At 33.7% G+C, this 22432-nt stretch overlaps 1 protein-coding gene across 1 annotated transcript in view; it reads left to right on the forward strand.

The window, feature by feature from the left end:
• The window catches only part of LOC132550219 (probable phosphorylase b kinase regulatory subunit alpha), a 50398-nt gene that overhangs the window by 11608 nt on the left and 16358 nt on the right, over positions 1-22432 (forward strand). Inside the window, exons 13-22 of the mRNA XM_060214259.1 lie at positions 851-929; positions 1340-1474; positions 2564-2673; positions 8219-8363; positions 9657-9732; positions 10475-10557; positions 13607-13777; positions 16650-16694; positions 18776-18823; positions 21957-22176. Coding sequence (XP_060070242.1) covers positions 851-929; positions 1340-1474; positions 2564-2673; positions 8219-8363; positions 9657-9732; positions 10475-10557; positions 13607-13777; positions 16650-16694; positions 18776-18823; positions 21957-22176 — 1112 coding nt within the window. The remainder of the gene's footprint in view (positions 1-850; positions 930-1339; positions 1475-2563; positions 2674-8218; positions 8364-9656; positions 9733-10474; positions 10558-13606; positions 13778-16649; positions 16695-18775; positions 18824-21956; positions 22177-22432) is intronic.

Consider the following 22432-nt stretch of genomic DNA (forward strand, 5'->3'; position numbering starts at 1 on the left):
TTGTATATAAAGTATACTGTATTTGTGCTGATTCTCAGCTGACTGATATTGGAGGTACAGTATTGTATATAAAGTATACTGTATTTGTGCTGATTCTCAGCTGACTGATATTGGAGGTAAAGTATTGTATATAAAGTATACTGTATTTGTGCTGATTCTTAGTAGGCTGATATTGGAGGTAAAGTATTGTATATAAAGTATACTGTATTTGTGCTGATTCTCAGCTGACTGATATTGGAGGTACGGTATTGTATATAAAGTATACTGTATTTGTGCTGATTCTTAGTAGGCTGATATTGGAGGTACGGTATTGTATATAAAGTGTACTGTATTTGTGCTGATTCTCAGCTGACTGATATTGGAGGTACGGTATTGTATATAAAGTATACTGTATTTGTGCTGATTCTCAGCTGACTGATATTGGAGGTACGGTGTTGTATATAAAGTATACTGTATTTGTGCTGATTCTCAGCTGACTGATATTGGAATAATAACATTATTGTATATAAAGTATACTGTATCTGTGCTGATTCTCAGCTGACTGATATTGGAATAATAACATTATTGTATATAAAGTATACTGTATTTGTGCTGATTCTCAGCTGACTGATATTGAAGGTATGATTTGGTCTATAATTATCTTTCTTAATATGCTTATGTTGGAAGTATGATGTATAAAATGATGGAGTGTTTCTCAACAGATACATTTCTGCTTCTCAAGAATCGTTAATTGCTATCAAGATAAATTTGATAATCATTAACCATTTACATAACCTTGCATTCCTATACACATTTCATTTGAAGTTATGTCTGTAACAGGATTTATATATAGATTTAGTTTCATCTTTAGAATTTTATATCTCCGGGTGAACTGGATCCTCTGAATCGACGCCTGGTTTCTGAACCTAAACCAGACATAGTTGTACAAGGTAAATATCAATTTACAACTTAAATAAATTTAGGTCAATGATCATTACTTATCACATGGTGGTCTTGTGGTAGCATGTTGGGCTATTGATTGCCACTAGTTGGACACTGCTACGGATATTGTGTTGTATCCTTGGACTAGATAGTATTTATTGAACTTTTTCCTGACAACTCAACTGTAAATGAAAAGCATTGCTGGAAATGTCTAAGCTATGAGCTGTTGGCCGTGAATGGCAGCTCCGGTAGTTTGCTGCCCAGAGATTTGAGAAAAATTATGTCTAGTAAAGTATACACAGATAAGAATGGTTGAACTACTTTGAAACAGCTGTATTTTGATATGATAAAGTTGTATTGTATATAAGGACCTCAAATTATCTTTAATAAGTAAACCAATTGTTTATTTGTACTACAGTGGTGATTCTTGCCGAGAATTTAAAAATTCAGGAGCATTTATTGGAACATGGGATTGATGTGCAGACATCTGCTGAGGTCTGTCCCATTCAAGTGTACCCAGCCAGGGTACTAACACAGATCTATGCCCTACTAGGTAAGTTTGAGATCTGTCCCATTCATGTGTACCCAGCCAGGGTACTACCACAGATCTATGCCCTACTAGGTAAGTTTAAGGTCAATGCCATAAAGTAAATCCTGCCAAGATGCTGACACAGATTTATATCTTGTTAAGTAAGCTTGAGGTCGGTGCCATACAAGTGTACCAATCAAGGGCATTGACTCAGATTTATGCCCTGCAAGTCTTAGGTCAGTCCAATAAAGTATACAGCTAGGATACAGACACAGGTTTAAGCCCTGCTAGGTAAGTCTTAGGTCAGTCCCATAAAGTATACTCAGCCAAGGTACAAAAACAGGTTTAAGCCCTGCTAGGTAAGTCTTAGGTCAGTCCAATAAAGTATACAGCCAGGGTACAGACACAGATTTAAGCCCCACTAGGTAAGTCTTCGGTCAGTCCAATAAAGTATACCCAGCCAGGGTACAGACACAGGTTTAAGCCCTGCTAGGTAAGTCTTAGGTCAGTCCTATAAAGTATACCAAACCAGGGTAAAGACACAGATTTAAGCCCTGCTTGGTAAGTCTTAGGTCAGTCCTATAAAGTATACCCAACCAAGGTACAAACACAGATTTAAGCCCTGCTAGGTAAGTCTTAGGTCAGTCCTATAAAGTATACCCAACCAGGGTATAGACACAGATTTAAGCCCTGCTTGGTAAGTCTTAGGTCAGTCCTATAAAGTATACCCAACCAAGGTACAAACACAGATTTAAGCCCTGCTAGGTAAGTCTTAGGTCAGTCCTATAAAGTATACCCACCAAGGTACAAACACAGATTTAAGCCCTGCTAGGTAAGTCTTAGGTCAGTCCTATAAAGTATACCCAACCAGGGTATAGTCACAGATTTAAGCCCTGCTAGGTAAGTCTTAGGTCAGTCCTATAAAGTATACCCAACCAGGGTGTAGACACAGATTTAAGCCCTGCTAAATAAGTGTCATATCTATAGCCTGCAAGATAATTCTGAGTTTAAATGTCTGTTGATGTGAAATGTAATTTTTATTTTCATAAATTTACATGCTACATCCACTCTGATTTTCTTAGTAAATATGGACAATGTATAATTTGTTTTTAGGTAAAAACAAACGACTGGGTTTGACTGGACGACCATCAAATGAGATTGGGCTGCTTGCAACAAGTAAACTGTACATGCTACAGGACCAAATCCTTGCTTTTATTCCACAGGTAAATATAATATCTCACTAATAGCCATATCTTAGAGGTAACCATGATGTCCTACAGACACCTTCACCACAGTTAACTTCTGGTTTACTTAAAGGCCTAGAATCATGATATTTGGAAGGTTCTTCACATGACTTAACAAGAGTTAGGAATGAAATGACCTTGACTCTTATTCAGGGTTACAGATAAAATTAGTTAAAATGCTTAAAGGACATCTTACGATGAACTCAAAGACCTAAAAGTCAGAGAATCCTGATATTTGATTAATACTTTCCTGGGATGAAGCCCAATAAAGTTTTTAAAAAAAAAGACATTAACCAATATTCAAGGTCACTCTAGTTAAATTGTTTACTTCTTTTGATTAACCAAAAGTTGTATTATAAACACATGTGGTAGTAAGATTCCTTGGATCCTTGGATGAATCCCAAAAAAGATGAGAAAAAAATGACCTTGACTCATCTTCAAAACCCAATGGGATCAGGTTTGTTAAACTGCTGAAATGTTTTATTTGATTAATAGAAATCCTTGAATTTTGATATTTGTCTTGTGGGTTTCTAGAATGAAGCCAGACAAAGGTTGTGAAAACAATGACATTGATCTATACTTTAGGTTACAGAGGTCAAGTTTATTCAAATGTTCATTTGTCTTATGAATAACTGAAAGGCTTGGAAACATATTAAGATGGTAGGTGCCTGTGATAAAGCCAAAACATATTTTGTAAGGTAATGACCTTGGGTCATATTCAAGGTCACTGAGGTCAAATTTGTTAAACCATTCAAATGGCTTCACCTGCCAGACATTGTATTGACTTAAAGTTGTCTACAACAGGATCCATCAGTTTTAGACAAATGTTCACCCTGCAGTGTGAGTAGAGGTGACTTTGTCAATGACTCATATATTTGTGAAAAAATTGAATATTAGGTGAGTGGTGCAAGTCTATTGGACGTTTATATATTCATTTAATATTTGTTGAAGGCTAGTTTCTGTGATTTCATTATTTCTTCTAAGCAGTTATCAGGACAAAATATTTACATCAGAGCATCCTTAACTTTTTGATTGATTAATAATTATCATTGCATGACAAATAGTTATTTCTTATTAGTGTCTTTAATCTTATGCATTTTTTATGTTAAAGCCAAATAACAAAGCTTGGCATGAATAAAGTCTACATTTAGACTTGATGACATCTTTTCCTAAAGTAAGAAGACATTTATTGACTACATCCATCATATAAATCCACCAGAACTGGAAATCAAAGATACAACATAGTCTACTAAATCAGCTGCTTATCTTAATCATTTCCAACATGGACAGCTTTCCATCAAGCTGCATGATAAACATGATGTTTTCAATTTCTCTATTTTGAATTTTCCATTTCTGGATAGCAATATCCTTGCATCTCCAACCTTACTTACATGTCACAGTTGATTTAATATTCAAGGGTATGTACTCATTATCACAATTTTTATGCTAGAAATTGTCAACTGACTGACATACTTGTAACATAAGGATTCAAAAGATGTAGGTTGATGAAAATTATGAGGAAGTTTTAAAGTTGCCTTAGTGATCTCATTGAGAAATATTCTGTTTCTTTGCGTGACATGAAGCTAGACGTAGTTGATGCTCGTTGATTTTCCTGTTAGTTCCATTGTTGTATACCTCATTCTCATTTGAGAATGTGACATTACATACTTGGGTTGACTAGGGTTTACATGGTTGGTGTTGTTGAAGAAGCAGAAGACATTACTCTTTTGGAACACCTGGTCTTATTATCCTTGTACTTTTTCAGGAGACTCTGTGAAAATTTTTCTTTTGTTCATATTTTGCCCTAGTTTTATGGAATTTGAGTTTGAATTGTGATCATTTTGCCAAGTTGGTAATTTCTTGATGTTTTTTGAAAATGACATACAGAACCCAAATTATAATGCTTAAATATTTATTCTTCAGTTCTTACAGAATAAAACAGCATCATGTCAATGTTCTGATAGAACTTAGTAGTCTAATACTTCAAACATATTTTTTTCTTATTTGACTGCTCATGAATTTCTCATAGTCTATAAACCATTCTCTACTGTGATAGAGATATGTAGCAACATGATCCAGTTTGAGTTTGTAGATCATGGGAGATAACTCAATATTAAAAAAAAAGTGTATTCCTGTCAGTACTTTTGTAATTCTATGAGTTGTAAATGACCCATACAATGTTGTATGTTCTATTCCTCTAGCCTATATATGTATGTAAGAAAAATTGTTTTTTTTTAACAGAATGGGATTAAGATGTGAATGTTCCATTTGTAACCCAGCTCTTAACAATCTGCATGGTTGTGAGCTTCCTGGCATTGTCTTACAATATGTCATCCTTATAAAAGAGAGAATCATAATGACAAACAGGATCTGGTTTTTGAAGCCTAATCACCCGCAGCATGTGCTTTGAAAATGATTATTACATGCTTGAGCTATGAAAACAAGAGAAAGTAACAAGGTTGATTAATCTGTGACTCAAACGTGATAGATATGTAGTACTAGATATCTTTAAGTAACTATCCATAGATATATTTATAAGATATTAATGGCCCAAACAATAAAATAGATGTTGTCTGATTTTCACTTTGTATTGACGATGAAAATCAGCAGTATATAGAAATTGTGCTAAATCAAATGCATCTGCATATGAAGCATTTTTGGTTTTTTCCATGTAATTGCTTTATTATTCCAAGGCTTTGTTAACTCTGTCCTTAAGTATTTAATATTTTGACTCATTTTAAAGTATATGATAAGACAGAATTCCTATTACTTCACCCTGTCAGATCATAAAGGTGACAGTAACCAGCTGATTACATACTGGTCCTGTAACACATCCTCGCAGTCATACTGCCCAACTCCCCCTCCCTTTACCTTAGTCAGATACTAGACAATTCTTGACCATCTAAATGTGGTGATATGAATTTGTCTGATCGTTAACACTACTAACAAATAACTAGTTATATTAAAGATGTCCAGCAGAAGTATATATAATGATAATGAACATTGTAAGTGTCAGATAGTCAATTACAGCAGCACCTGTAAATACTGAGAATACATGCTAAGATAATCGAGTATTATCCTATAAACTTCAGTATATTGTACTTCAAAATTAGAAGTGATTAAAATATCAGCTGATTCAGAACAATATATATATGAATCAGATACAACATATGGTAAGCTGGAGGTCATATACAGCGGGAAGTTATCATTGAGATGGGGTGACTTTGATCTTAAGGAATACAGCGCATATATATTTTTGGGAATCATATTTTCATACTTATGAAATGTAAAACTTCAAAAATTGTTCTGATTGACAAAGTGATATGACTGCTATTAACTAATTTGTTCAATTTGAAAATTGTTTTATATTAATATCAAAATCATCTACAAAAAATTATAGCCACATTGCCTGTAAGTTAACATAATTCCTCTGCTGCTGTGTGCATACCATTTACTAAACTGCTAGAATTAACTCATTGATAAAGAGTTGTAAATTAGTTAGATGTCAATCAATGTACATAATAATAAAACACTGTTCAATGCTTTATAATTAGTACTACTAGTAATTAACCTTGTTTTTCAGTTTGTAGATCAGCATCAGTTCTATCTACCTCTAGATACAGAATTTCTTGTCGACATATTCCAAAATGATGTGGAATTTGTGTCTCGGAATTGGAGTATGCTGGGACGTCCGGTCTTTGTCTTCCCTATTCTAGGGACCATGTTAGGTGGGACTTACATCCCTGACTTGACCTTGCCAAATGTAGCTCATTCTCAGTTTATCCTGTCGTAGAGTGCAGCTTGGGCATGTCTTCTTTTTCAGCTTGTAATATTATGTATATGCATTAAAACCACACCTGTCCAACTTTCATGTTCTTTGTTTAAAAATGTTCAGATTTTTGTTATTTTGTATTTTAAATCAATAATACCTCATCTTTTTTAAAAATAGAATATAAATTTTAATGTTTAATAAATAAATAGGAAAGACTTACTGATGGACAGCTGTGGTTAATTAATTGGCTACATGACAATTTCCTTGAAAAAAAATCTTGAATACTTTGTACACTTGCATAAGAATGAAAACTTTCTGTTATGAAGCAAAATTGACTTCACATATCATGTGCAAAATTTCATTGCATACACATGGCACATTCTTTTGATAAATAATTATATTCAGTGTTTGTGTAAGTTCAAGAATATTTCAGGGAAAAGTTTAACTGTAGGTATCAATAAATATTGAAAACCAAAAGACCTGGAAAATGCTTTGTCTCTAAGTAACTAATAATATATAATGTAGTAACACATTAATCTTTTGAGGTTTCAGATTGTTTATCTGATACTTTACAGTTCATGTAGCCTTCTTTATTTACTGACTGCTTGTCATTTGATCTCACTGACTGAAAATGTGCTTAATACTTGCATGACTTATCTTTTGCCACCCACTTAATGGTTTTGTGTTACTCATGATGAATACTGCTATTAAAGACAAGTACATTCACTCCAGGCTCTGATAATGGAAAAATATGGCTGTTATAGACAGGTACATACAGGCTCTCATAATGGAAAAATCTGGCTGTTATAGGCAGGCACATCCAGGCTCTCATAATGGAAAAATCTGGCTGTTATAGGCAGGTACATCCAGGCTCTCATAATGGAAAAATCTGGCTGTTATAACAGGTACATCCAGGCTCTCATAATGGAAAAATCTGGCTGTTATAGGCAGGTACATCCAGGCTCTCATAGTGGACAAATCTGGCTGTTATAGGCAGGTACATCCAGGCTCATATAGTGGAGAAATCTGGCTGTTATAGGCAGGTACATCCAGGCTCATATAGTGGAGAAATCTGGCTATAATAGACAGGTTCATCAAGACTCTAATCATGTAAAACTCTGGCTATAATAGACAGGTTCATCAAGAATCTAATCATGTAAAACTCTGGCTGTTAAAGATGGGGACATCTAGCCTGTCAAAATATAAATTTCTGGCTGGACTGAAGTGGACAAAAATGTATATTCAGGTATAGTTTAGGATGAAATATTATTTAGATCCCAAAGAGACAGATTTGGATATAGTTTGGAGTATTGTTTACATCACCTTATTTGCCTACTGACCATAATTAAGAGGGAAACTTGATTTTTGGTCTCCAACTCCGACATAAATTATTCAAAATGTCTGATCTAGTGGAATGATCAACTTGTTGTTAAAGGTTAGTTTGTTGAATCCAGGTCTGAGTGTACACTTTTCTGAGGCTTGTTTCTTTAATGCTCACAATCTCTCTTGTCAAGTTGGCAAGTTTGGATCTTGTGGGTAACAGTATTGTGTAGTCTAGTATCAAATTGCTGTATTATCTCCCCTTGATATGTACACCCCCTATAAATGCACTGCCATGTACAGAATGCATGACTTGAATGTAATTGGCTGTGTATGCTTTAACTATATGTAGATGATATGCTGCTTTTCTTTCACTTTTTAGATAAAGGACTGGTATAGGTATTTGTGTATTTTTTGACCATTTTGTTATAGTTTATGGATCAACAACAGTTTTACCTAACCCTAGACACCACTTTTACGGTCGACCATTTCCGAAATGAGATTGCTTACCTGAAAAATTCCTGGAAAGGACTTGGTCGTCCCACGGTAACCCTTCTTATCAGTAATAGCTTTTTAGGTAGGTGGTGTTTACTTAATGTTGCTGCAATACCTCTTAGCCAATCAGATTCATGTATGATATTGTTATGGTTTTTTGTCAGTTTACCTTGTAATAGCACAGTGCTTATTGTCTGGCTAGATACAAATCTTGTCTGTCTTGGGCTGTTGTTTTTTTAAGTTTTGAATATGCATACAGAAAATATATCATTTAACACATGCCATTTCAGAAATTAACGTATTTTCTTGTTTGGAAATCGATTAGATCATGTCTAATTTTCATTTACTGTTTTTATCAAATTCTATTTACAAATGTTTGTCAGGGCACTACCATGCTTGTATGGCAATACACCAGTGCCTGTAATAGCTGTAATAGCCCCCATCTCGATGTGTTGCTCTTCTGTAAAGTTTTAATACATTACTATTTGATTGTTTTGTAACAAGCCTACCTCCTAACTTTAAGATGTTGGTACTGGTTTTAGTATGCTGCTACTGAAAAGCCTTTGTATATCTGATAGAATCTTATGTAATTTGCACCTGCATAATTAAATCAGTTACCTTAGTAGATACTCTATAGCTGGTCATTTTATGTGTCAATCTTTTGTGATTTTCTTTTAAAATATTCTAATTTTGCAAATTTGATGTAAAACGACATATACTACACACATGTCTCTTTATTTCATGGATTATCTTTTCATGATCAAATTATAATTATGAAATAACAGAAGTGTCATCCTTGTGAAAATGATCAGCTGTATGGTAATATATATTATACATGACGTTTAAAAGAATTGGATTGGTAGAGGGTGGCAACATAGACAAGTTTATCATTGGTTTGTTAACTATGTAAGATAAACTCTCTCTCTTTATAACAGAATGAAATGATTGCACATATTACACATGTATACTTTCTATACCATTATATTGCATGTTTGATATGTAGATAAAAAAGCTCGGATCTGTCAATAAGAAATAGTATATAACTGAGAAATGATATACAATGTATTATGTAAATAGATTATTGATGCTCACTCAGTAATATTTCTGTGCTGATCATAATGTTTGTAATAATGCTGTATAGACCCTCACTAATACAACATAAAAGTAGTACCTACAATGAATTCTGAATTACATGTATACATATTTACTATAAAGTAGGCAATGATCTGTCCGATTAGTACATATGTATAGAATATAGTTTGTTGTTATATAATAATGATTAAAGTAGAAAACAGTCAAATTTGTGTCAAAACATGTAGATTTTATTTCAATTATGTCCTTCTTTTAAAATATTGTGTTTTGTCCTCAATTGCAGATATGGGCCAGAGCCTTCCAGCAGCACTAGTGGCCACCATTAAGAAATTACAAAGTGGCTATATAGCTGGTACACGGTCAGTATATCTAATGTCCTTTCTTATAAATTTACTAGGGAATTGATGTGTAGAATCTCCCTTCTTAGGGTGAGATATGGAAGTTTCGTCTAAGGGAGAAGATTCTGAATTTTTTGTCAACATGGGTTCAAACATTTGAACAGGGAAGAGTGGCTTTTGCTGTACAGGACACTGAAGGCAGTTATCTGATAGTTTAAATGACAGCTGGATATCACCATCAGGAAGTACCGACTATTATGAACTGGATATCCAGTAACTTGTTCTGGCACTAGTTTTCATCCACCCAGGGAACAACAGCATCATAACCAAAAAAAAAAAAAAAAAAAACACATGTTCATGCATAAAACTGTAAAATAATAAAATAAAAGTAATTTATTACTTATGGACCTGGATTGTCTATAAAATCTGGTTTTTTAAATCTTCAGTATTGCTTGTAAGTGCCATAAACTATTTATTAAGTGTTTTTGTCACAAAACAATCATTGAACTAAACATATGTGCCTCATAATAGGATTGTTTTGTCACATATTATACCTTTGCTGATGTGACCATGTGTTGATATCCACATTGAATCAGTAATTACCTCTGTGATATGTAGACAGAATATCAAACATTCTAAAAATCTTTATGGATGAGATGTCTCTGTCGACATCACACAGAAGGTAAAGAGTCTGTAATTCTAAAGCATTTCTTTCATTTTGTAAGGACATTTGGTACCTTATCTGATAACTGATTTATTCCAGTGTTCATATGGGGAAGCTGAGTGACTTTCTGTCTACCTCCTGTGTTACCAAGCTCAGCTTTGTGTCTGATGATCCTCTACAAGGTTAGTAGCTAGACATATTTTCAGTACATGTTTGTCTTATTTGGTGATTTTCTAGAGATCAGTATTATCACTGAGTAGAAAACTGCCTGGTTTGATGAAACCTGTTACATCATCATTGTCTCCTTGGGAGCAAGGAATGGAATGGACACTATCCTGTTTATCATGTTAGCATTCTCACCAGTCATCAATCAAGGGTTTTGGTTGGCTTTACTAGAACTTTGGGGGAGAATTTTTTTTTGAATATGGGACTATATCATTTTCTTCAATGTAAAGAAGTTAGAGAATTTTGGAATTAATAAATTAAATGGTAAATGTAGGGAAGCATGATAAAATCTACTAACAGAACTATTATAGTAGACAGAATATTCACCAGGAATAAAAAAGAATCATCATAAATAGAACCCTTTCACATATACACTAGGCTATCACATCTGGATGTAAATATTTTACTTTGATAAACAAATATCTCCAAGGAGACTGGAATTGATGTTTCTCTTACAACATGGAGTTGTTTATTGCCATGACGACAGAAATGTGTCATGGAGGTAGTAATTTATCACCATGGTGATGAAAGTATCATTCCTGTTTATCTCTGCGATGGAGGCATTTATATTTCACCATGACAACAGAAAGTAACTTTTCACCGTGGCTCTATTGACACAAGCACAATTTTGAAGTTTTTTTAATGTCCTGGTAACGATCTTGCTGACTTCCTACGATACTAATTACTATACTGTAGTTAATTTTTGACTAAGGAGCAAGCTTTTAGTTAACTTCAAATTTTGGAATGTGACTGCATTTTGCATTTGGAGATAAACTAGCAAGATAACTATTAAAAACTGTTAAAAGTTTGCTTACTATTTGACCAATTTTTGATTAAGCATTAGGTGACTGGTTTGTCCTAGGGTGATCAACATAAATATATGTCAAGGTCAATCCAAGGGTGACCAGCATAAATGTATGTCAAGGTCAAGTTGATCACTTACAGTATCCATTTTCAGATCAGCAGGTTACAAGTAAGTAGAAAACAGAAATTGTTTGGTGGAAATAGATTTTCTTATTTTTAAAGAGAGAGTTAATTGTAACTCATATTTTATATCGATGCTAAATTGCTTTACCTGTCATTACAAAAGACATTTTACAAACCCTCTTTATCTGTTGTCAGGAAAGGTAAAATTTCACAACTAACATTTTAACTGATAACAAACTGTGTCGCTTTCCATAATTCTTCATTAATGTATAAAATCTGTCCCAGTTATATGTGAAGATGATATGATAATATAGAGATCACTGCATAGTTACAGCCAGTAGATTGATATTTGTAGCCATGCTTGATTGTTGATAGAGTAACTCCAGTTGTCTAAAATCACCTTCATTTATCCCTTATCATGAAAACAACTATTTTGAACAAGTATATCTACCATATATGAGTAATGAATTCATTGGCCACATGAAGATCACAAGACGGGATCTTGTCACTTTTGTAATGACAATTGGGCTCATGGGCAGTGGTTGTCTAGTAGTGGTCATTTTGTTTGGCAAATCTCATACTATGTGTAACAAAGACTTTCATGTTTATTCTCATTGGAACTAAGAAGAAGATATGATATGTTTTCATTGTAAAATTTACCTTTATTATAAGCTAGAAAGAGTGAATATTTAAAAATGAATTGTTGATTTTACTTTGTTCAAAGACTTAAGAAGAAGCAGAATATTTCCAAATTCTGTTTATCTGTTAATCACGATCCTGTGATGAAATTCTCCATCATATTTAGTACGAACTATGTCCTGTACAAGACTTGAATTGTTTCCTGGTTGTATTTGGGTATCACTTGATTTTCATTATAATTCTATATTTATATTTCTCTTTCCTTGACACAATGCCTTTTCAGAATACAGGTATTCTTTTAATGATGTCTTTACTTGAGTCTTTGTAAAAAGTATGATATACATATACCAACCTATCAACCTAAGATGTGTGGTGTTTTTACTTGATTGTGGTTTGATTATATATCATTGCGAGGAATTCATTGTTTCTTTACATTTATATCTAAAAGTACAGCTGGCTCTGACAATATACAACCCTGACTTATATAATGTAATGTTCATTTCATATGTCTGGATTATATAAATATAAATACAGGGAGGGGAGGTGATAAGCTAAATTTGGTTAAATAATGGTATGTTTACAGTATTCAGTATCAACAGACGGAATCCATTGATCAGTGTAATGATGTTGGTACTTAATGATAATATACTTGCATGTTATTGCTATGTTTTGAAACCATCTGCTGTACTGTGATCAATTAGATATGGTATTCTGTTAATGTTACCAGTTATCAGTATTAAAAAGTTTTTTAAACGTTTCCTTAAACTGCAGTACTGGTGATTGGTATCAAAACATGGTAATCACAGTCAGTTTTGGATTTTGTGTCCTAAGGTCAACATAAGGTCGTTGGTACTGTATGTCGTTTCCATCCTTTACCAATCTGACTGTGTAGGTGTTTCACATGTGTTTTCTGGTGTTTCTCCCCCCTATGATTTCTTCTTTTACTCTAATTTCTGACAGGCTTTCTCATTTGATGAGGTCATGCATTTGATAATACATCTATTTATTGTGCAAATGATAAAGAAGTGCTGTGTGTGTGTTTTAAAATGCTATTTACATAATGAATTGTGATTTGATAGATATTAACATTTTATTTTAAATCAAAGTAAAAAAAAAAATTAAATGAAAAACAATTTATCTGTATACACTGATAAATAATAAGGTATTATTTGGTTTTGTATTCTGAAACAAACTTTTTAGTGATATATTATAGTAATGGAATGCATTGCCTGTCTTTCTTTCATTTGTAAATCAGCTGCTGGACCAGACCATTATGTTCAAATCTTGAAGAGTAATTTCAGTCTCAAAAGGGTGAGATATGATGTTCCCAACCCAGGAGAAGTTTACAAATAAACAAGCTCAAGATATTCCTACCTTGTTTCAAAATGTCAAGGTTGATGTGTACTCTGTGTATACAGACACTTTACTGATGCATTGCAGATGAATACGTTGCAAGTATTACTGAGGGTCTGTACTACGGTACTTGTCCTAGACCAAGACTGCTGTCATTCAAGAAGGGGAAGAAAGGGAGACGATTCTCCACAAAGTCATCGGTAGCTGGCATCGTGAGGCGAACCAGATCCATACAAATAGACCCAGAACATATTCCAGGTAAATGAGAAATAGTTTTCTTGTTTAATTTTGTTGTTAACTTACACATATTTGAAACCTTATGGCATGTCTTCTTTAAAGAGATGTGACATTGTTTGGTCATATGTTTTATCTTCAGACAAATTGAATGTAACCTGTACGAGTGTAGTATGTTGTCATTCTTTAAAGGTGTATAAGAAGCTGTACCGAACATGATATCATTTGAAGTCTAGTTTTTCATCAGGTTAATAACTACCTGGTTTATGAGATAATGACTGAAAACAGAATGAGTGTATAATATTGTGTGATATCTTCATTTCACAAGAATTTGCTTCCTTAAAAAAATCAAGCTGTTGCTCTCTATCAAAGGGGAATTAGAAATGATTTTTACCTTCCTTGTAGCCAGCTATACACATTATTTCCTAACCCTAACATGGTACATATTGTAGATGATGTAGGCAAATACTGCTCCCTTACAGTGTGCTGTGTGCAGTTAAGCCATATGCAATGATCATATCCCCCTTACAATGTAATGTCGAAAATCATTACCATCCTACGATGTAATGTAAAAAATCATAACCATCTTACAATGTAATGTAGGCAAGGATGTCCTTTTTGAATGAGCTGTAGGCAAATAATGATTACTCCCTTTACAATGTACTGTAGACAAATAATGATTACTCCCCTTACAATGTACTGTAGACAAATAATGATTACTCCCCTTATAATGTACTGTACCCAATGATCACTCCCTTACAATGTACTGTACCCAATGATCACTCCCTTACAATGTACTGTACCCAATGATCACTCCCTTACAATGTACTGTACCCAATGATCACTCCCTTACAATGTACTGTACCCAATGATCACCCCCTTACAATGTACTGTACCCAATGATCACTCCCTTACAATGTACTGTAGGCAATGATCACTCCCTTACAATGTACTCTACCCTATGATCACTCCCTTACAATGTTCAGTACCAAATGATCACTCCCTTAAAATATACTGTGGATCATGATTACTCCCCCATTCAATAAAATGTAGGCAATGATCACTCCCTTAAGATATGTTGTAGGCAATGATCACTCCCTTAAAATGTCCTGTAGGCAATGATCACTCACTTCTGATAAACTATAGGCCATGGGCTGTTATTAAGGTACAACAATTCGTTTAATGAGTGATTGCTGTAGCAAAGGATCGCTTCCTTACAATGTACTGTAGGCAATGTTTTCACCCCCTTCCTCCCTCTCTCTCTCCTTAAAATATACTGTAGGTAATTATTATTCTCCTTTGCAATATACTGTTGCCAATGATTACTCCCCCTTACCATATGCTGTAAGCAATGATTACTCCCCCTTACAATGTACTGTAGGCAATGATTACTCCCCTTTCTAATGTTACTGTAGGCAATGATTACTCCCCCTTACAATGTCCTGTAGACAATGATTACTCCCCCTTACAATGTTACTGTATGCAATGATTACTCCCCCTTACAATGTACTTTATCCAATGATCAATCTGTTATAAAGTATAAATTTCCTTTGTACAATGTAGCAGTAGAATACTAGCTTCTCCTGGTTGCTATATTTAGACTGTCCTGATTAGACTTTAGAGCAATGTCTTAACGTTGGCTGTATTACTGATTCAGCTACAATACATTTAGGATATAGTATCCATGTTAGATTGTTCTGTGTCTGTAGAGAGAGGTCAGTCCTTATATGGTAAGTTTTCAATGCCTATAAGCATATATACATGTAATGTTTAATTTTCTGCTTGAATTGCTTCATTATTGTTAGATGGGTGAACAATCTCATTGATTAATTATATCATACAGTTACAAAACAGATCTCAAACATTCATAAACTTGGCACTGATATATCTTCTTTTTAGTCGCTTTTTTATAAATTAGATTATTACAGAGTTTTAAAGTAGTTAGAATTATGGAGTTTGGCTTTGTCACATTGCTGTTTGCATTTTTATTTTCATCTTTTTTCTCTATTGCAAAATTTTATGATGTATCTTGAAAAATTAACTAAATGTTATTGTTAATCTTCAATAGATTCTGTCATATTATAATCTTTATTTAAAACTAAAATCTTTCTGACCCTCTCTTAGGAATTGGTTATTGTAGTTTTCTATTGTTTTTAATTGTCCTGCTGAATACTTAATATGCTGATGCTCTCTTCTCACCAGCATTTTTGACCGAGATTTTTCTCCTTGCTAGATAAATAGTTTCCTAACTTCTGTATAATTGTTAGCTATTTTAAATGGAATGAATGAAGTTCTACGTCAGTTTCTAATAGTTTTGTCTATTTTTATGATATATGTATTATTGCATCCAATTTAAGCTTCATATCTTTTGCATTTATTTAAATGATATACATATATATTTTTGCATCTTTAATAATATTTTTAGTTTTTTTAACTGTCTTGCTTGCTGTTTATTTATTTTTGTATGTCAGCCATCATTCTGTTGATATCAAGTGAAGTCTTGTTGTCATGTACCTTACTGATGATACAGTAGGACAAACACACTAAGTTATTAGTAGTTGTAGCTCTTAGTGCATATATGTATAGCATTACCTACGGGGTGTAATTGACTGTGCTGTACATATATACATGTTTTATATAGTTAAGTAGACTGGGGAGAATATTTCCAAGACTACTCTTAAAAGAAAATCAAAATTACTTACAATATGAAAGAATTTATTTTCAAAGTTTCTAAAAATACAGACTTTCTGGAAATAAAACAATTATATTGAAAATGTGAAAATGAATTTTTTATTGTAAGTAATTTTGGGTTATAAACTGTAAATGATAATGAATGCTACCCAGTCTGTCAATGTATTTGTTGTATATGTTAGTACTTTCTGTGTTTGTTCTTGAGCTCTACATGCTTCTCTGAAGAGGCTAGACAGAAGTGGCCAGTCAGGTAGGTCATGCCAGCTGCTAGCGATCTTAGTTATACTGTGTGATTTTATTATCTTTGTCAGCTGAGAGTGTCCTGTCATAATTTCTCTCACAGCCTTTTATCTGGTATATATACCTGTCTTGTGTGTATTCTCTCTGCCTTTTCGCTATTTTGTATAATGTTTGGTCTTAATATTAACAGCATGGATGATTGTTTTTCACTAGATGTGCCCCTTTTTATATCAAACATCTATATAAACCATCCTCTGTAGGATTACAAAATAAAATAAAATAAATGATGAAAATAATATTGTCATGGTTGAGTTTTCAAAAAAGAAATTTCAGTTTTATGCCGGCATCAGAAAGGTTATAACACATATGTGATGACATTTGTCAATCCATCTAGCCGTGTCTATTTCTAACTCTAAAGATGATGTTACTAAAATTGGGATCAAAATCTTCCTGTAACAGAGTTATGGCCCTTTGTTCACAATGCCACTTCAATATCTTTGCCTACAATGCTATTCATGTTCACAACATTTCTATGTGATTTTTTCCTATTAAGCAGAAGTCATATCACCAGTGTATTGAATTGGCACATTTCACCAACAACATTTAAGATAAACCATGACATGATATAAACATCTTCCTTGATACTGGTTAACACTAAGTAGGGACAAGTTTAAATGAAGAATCTACATTAACACTGTATCATGGCATTGTGTGTATATTATAGATATAACTTTATAATCTGTACCTTTGTACTTCAGATATGTCATAATATCTTTTCTCAGCTCTTCATTCTTCTCTTTCGTAGTTTATACATGTAACTCTATTCTTACAATAAAGAGAGTATACTAATATACTGTATTTATTAATCATTATTTCTTTTTTTTTGTATGTAATTTCTTTGAGTCAGAACGCTCATTTAATTATCCAAAGCTTTTCATAGATCTGGTGATTTTGATTTTTACATAACGTTTTTCAATGAAGTAGTGTACTCTTTAATGTAACATATTGGCTTATGCAAAAGTTAGCACAGATTTTGAAACATTTCCTAAAATATGGTACCCAAAATTTCACTTTTGAAGCATGATCGGTTTGTGAATAGATAAAATAGCTAAAATGTGTGGTTCAGTGTTGGTTATATGTATGGTTAAGGAAGGATCATTATTGCTATAGGGATTGAAAAACCTTCACATCAGTGATAAACTATAAGTGGTATAATATAAGCAACAGTCATTGTATTTGTTAACTGTTTGGAATTTATATGAGAGAGATTGCACAAGGTCAAAACTGCAAGTATCAGAACATTGTGTGACTGGTGAACTGGCATTTGACAAATTCATTCAAACTGCTCATTCTGGATGGAAGATGGATTTTTAGATGGGCTTTTCAAATCGCTCTGTATCCATGGTCCATCGTCCATGCATCATAGTCTTTAAATAATTCTTGTTATCGCTGTTTGATGACAATTACCCAATGGATCTATCTCAAATTTCATATGAAGGTTCCTTTTTGTCTCCAGTTATGCCATTTTGATTTTGGAACTGATAAAAAAAACTAACACAGTTTATGACTGAGTGAGCATCATGAATATTAGACTTAAAAGTTTGTTATTGAAATTTCTGAAGAAATCAATGGATGGATCTTTCTCAACTTTAATGTTGGTTGCACATGGTCCCTATAATGTCTTGTAATGTATAGTGTCCTTCCAATTTTGGGATAAATTGGAAAAACAATCGGTGACAGGCAGCTATCTTGAATTTGACACTAAAGGTTTGATACCGCTATTCTTCAAAAGTCACTTGATGGATCTTTCTCAAATTTCACATGTAGGTTCCCTGTGGTCCCTAGTTATACCTAATTGATTTTGGGGTGATCTGAAAAACAAAATTGGCAGATAGGTGGTCATTGGAGAAAAAAATAACTGACGGTAATGGCAAACATTTCTTGAAAAAATGAAAATTAGATGAATGCTTCATTTTTTCTTGAATGTGTTATGCATTGTGATTATGATACAGTGTGTGTTATGACTATGAAATTATGTGTGAAGTCTCAGTTACTACTAAAGCTTCTACTGTTTTGCTTATTGACCACCAGATGGCAGCTCATGCAGCAATCCCAGTAGTCCTGGTTCTCCTGCTGACGGTATGTGTCTACATTTTCCATGGTATTTGCAAATAGTTTCTTTGATAATCAGATAAAACTTGGTTTTAATGTTCAATGAAGCATGAACATACCTGCTGTTTAAGTTGCATGTTTGAATGTTTATGTTGAGAAGTAACAGTTCTGGCTTATGGTTTTAGAATATATATGCAGTTTTGTGTATTAATAAGATAGATATGTGAAGTGGAATTCTATTTCTCACTTCTTAATCTAGTTGTCATGAAGCCCAATAACAGGATTAGTCCTTCCTGGATAGAACAAACTGGTACACCAGAGGCACTATACAATCACACACATACCTACATGGATCTTACCTGAATTTCCTTTGAAGTACCTATCAGTATTTAAAAGAAGAGAGTTGGTCTACCTAAAGAACATCAGGTCAAAAAGTGGGTCCTTTGGGCCCAATCCCCTAACCTTTGCTGTTGTAAAGGAGACCGAAGTGAGATATCATTTAGCATGATTGCCATGATTGGTTGGGTATCCAGTACTATGAATTGGGACATTTTGATGTTGGCAAATTAATTTTGGCCACAGTAGGTTGGTTTATTTTGATTTCTAAATTTTGCTTTTCCATCAGTATTCATTTTTTGTCATGGATGTTTGAGCCTTATTGTCCCTTGTATAATGATCCAGCTCTTAAGTAGATTAATATTTTTTTTTACACTTTTCTGTTTTCATTCAACAGGTAAATTTGCACATACTTTGAAATTTTCAGTTTTAAAAACTGGTGTGATTGATCTTGAAGCAATGGCGTTATCAGTGATCTAATGAGACACAAGTTTAGACAGTATATCTATTCTAACAGGACACATTTGTTTATCTTATTGTGTTAGCAGTTCTGTACAAGGTGTTAAATTGCATGTTGACTTACCTGAGCAATAATCAGTGCTCTTGTTCACACCACCAACATTCAAAACCAAAGTTTATAGATGAAAACAATCACAAACTTAAACTGTATAGAACATATCTTAATTGGACAGAATTTTTCTGCAAGCACAAGAATGAAATAAAACCTTTGTTGTTTACAAAAATTAAACTTCTGATCAGGAAACCAAACACAAAGAAGGTCCAACCAGAATACTCAGTTTATATACCAAAACAAAGTCCATACGGAACACTCAACTTATATACCAAAACAAGGTCCATACAGAATACTCAGTTTATATACCAAAACAAGGTCCATACAGAATACTCAGTTTATATACCAAAACAAGGTCCATACAGAATACTCAGTTTATATACCAAAACAAGGTCCATACAGAATACTCAGCTTATATACCAAAACAAGGTCCATACAGAATACTCGGCTTATATACCAAAACAAGGTCCATACAGAATACTCAGTTTATATACCAAAACAAAGTCCATACAGAATACTCAACTTATATACCAAAATAAGGTCCATACAGAATACTCAGTTTATATACCAAAACAAGGTCCATACAGAATACTCAGTTTATATACCAAAACAAGGTCCATACAGAATACTCGGCTTATATACCAAAACAAGGTCCATACAGAATACTCAGTTTATATACCAAAACAAGGTCCATACAGAATACTCAGTTTATATACCAAAACAAGGTCCATACAGAATACTCAGTTTATATACCAAAACAAGGTCCATACAGAATACTCAGCTTATATACCAAAACAAGGTCCATACAGAATACTCAGCTTATATACCAAAACAAGGTCCATACAGAATACTCAGCTTATATACCAAAACAAGGTCCATACAGAATACTCAGCTTATATACCAAAACAAGGTCCATACAGAATACTCAGCTTATATACCAAAACAAGGTCCATACAGAATACTCGGCTTATATACCAAAACAAGGTCCATACAGAATACTCAGTTTATATACCAAAACAAGGTCCATACAGAATACTCAGTTTATATACCAAAACAAGGTCCATACAGAATACTCAGTTTATATACCAAAACAAGGTCCATACAGAATACTCAGCTTATATACCAAAACAAGGTCCATACAGAATACTCAACTTATATACCAAAACAAGGTCCATACAGAATACTCAGTTTATATACCAAAACAAGGTCCATACAGAATACTCAGTTGATATACCAAAACATGGTCCATACAGAATACTCAGCTTATATACCAAAACAAGGTCCATACAGAATACTTAGCTTATATACCAAAACAAGGTCCATACAGAATACTCAGTTTATATACCAAAACAAGGTCCATACAGAATACTCAGCTTATATACCAAAACAAGGTCCATACAGAATACTTAGCTTATATACCAAAACAAGGTCCATACAGAATACTTAGCTTATATACCAAAACAAGGTCCATACAGAATACTTAGCTTATATACCAAAACAAGGTCCATACAGAATACTCAGCTTATATACCAAAACAAGGTCCATACAGAATACTCGGCTTATATACCAAAACAAGGTCCATACAGAATACTCAGCTTATATACCAAAACAAGGTCCATACAGAATACTCAGCTTATATACCAAAACAAGGTCCATACAGAATACTCAGCTTATATACCAAAACAAGGTCCATACAGAACACTCAACTTATATACCAAAACAAGGTCCATACAGAATACTCCGCTTATATACCAAAACATGGTCCATACAGAATACTCCGCTTTTATACCAAAACAAGGTCCATACAGAATACTCAGCTTATATACCAAAACAAGGTCCATACAGAACACTCAGCTTATATACCAAAACATGGTCCATACAGAACACTCGGCTTTTATACCAAAACAAGGTCCATACAGAATACTTAGCTTATATACCAAAACAAGGTCCATACAGAACACTCAGCTTATATACCTAAACATGGTCCATACAGAACACTCGGCTTTTATACCAAAACAAGGTCCATACAGAATACTCAGCTTATATACCAAAATAAGGTCCATACAGAACACTCAACTTATATACCAAAACAAGGTCCATACAGAACACTCAACTTATATACCAAAACATGGTCCATACAGAATACTCAGCTTATATACCAAAACAAGGTCCAACTGATATTTGAAGGTTTTGAAGTTTTTTTTGTTACATGTATTGGTCTGATTAATCTATGTTGAGATTTACTGATCACAGATTCTCATGATGAACAACACCCAAAAATTCACCTGAAAGGCGGCCATTTTGGAGAGGATGTAGTTAGTCCTGTTGGATCACCAAAAGTATCCCACAAGGCCATATTCCACCGAGATTCATATCAGGACAACATCAGTATCACAGAACTCATTGAACAGCTGAATAATACAGAGGTTCTTCAAGAACAGGCAGACATTGTACACTTCCTATATACAGAGAAGTGAGTTGAGGCCATAGGCACCATTTCATTTTATACCCACCTTCCCCCATTTAGTGTTTAAAGAGGGGTTTATAGTTACCATGGTAATGGGTTGCAGTAGCTCAACTGGTAGAGCATAAGACTTTGAAACATAAGATGAATATATTTGTGTTTCTCAGGTCACTGAGATAAACTAAATATGACCTTGGATATTCATAGCAAACCAACCAACAAACCAATGTAGTGATCACTGTCTAAGTAAGAAAGATTAAAGATT

Source organism: Ylistrum balloti, unplaced genomic scaffold, assembly GCF_031769215.1.
Source record: "Ylistrum balloti isolate Yb309-2 unplaced genomic scaffold, AGI_CSIRO_Ybal_v1 Utg370110, whole genome shotgun sequence".
In the NCBI taxonomy this organism is placed as follows: domain Eukaryota; kingdom Metazoa; phylum Mollusca; class Bivalvia; order Pectinida; family Pectinidae; genus Ylistrum; species Ylistrum balloti.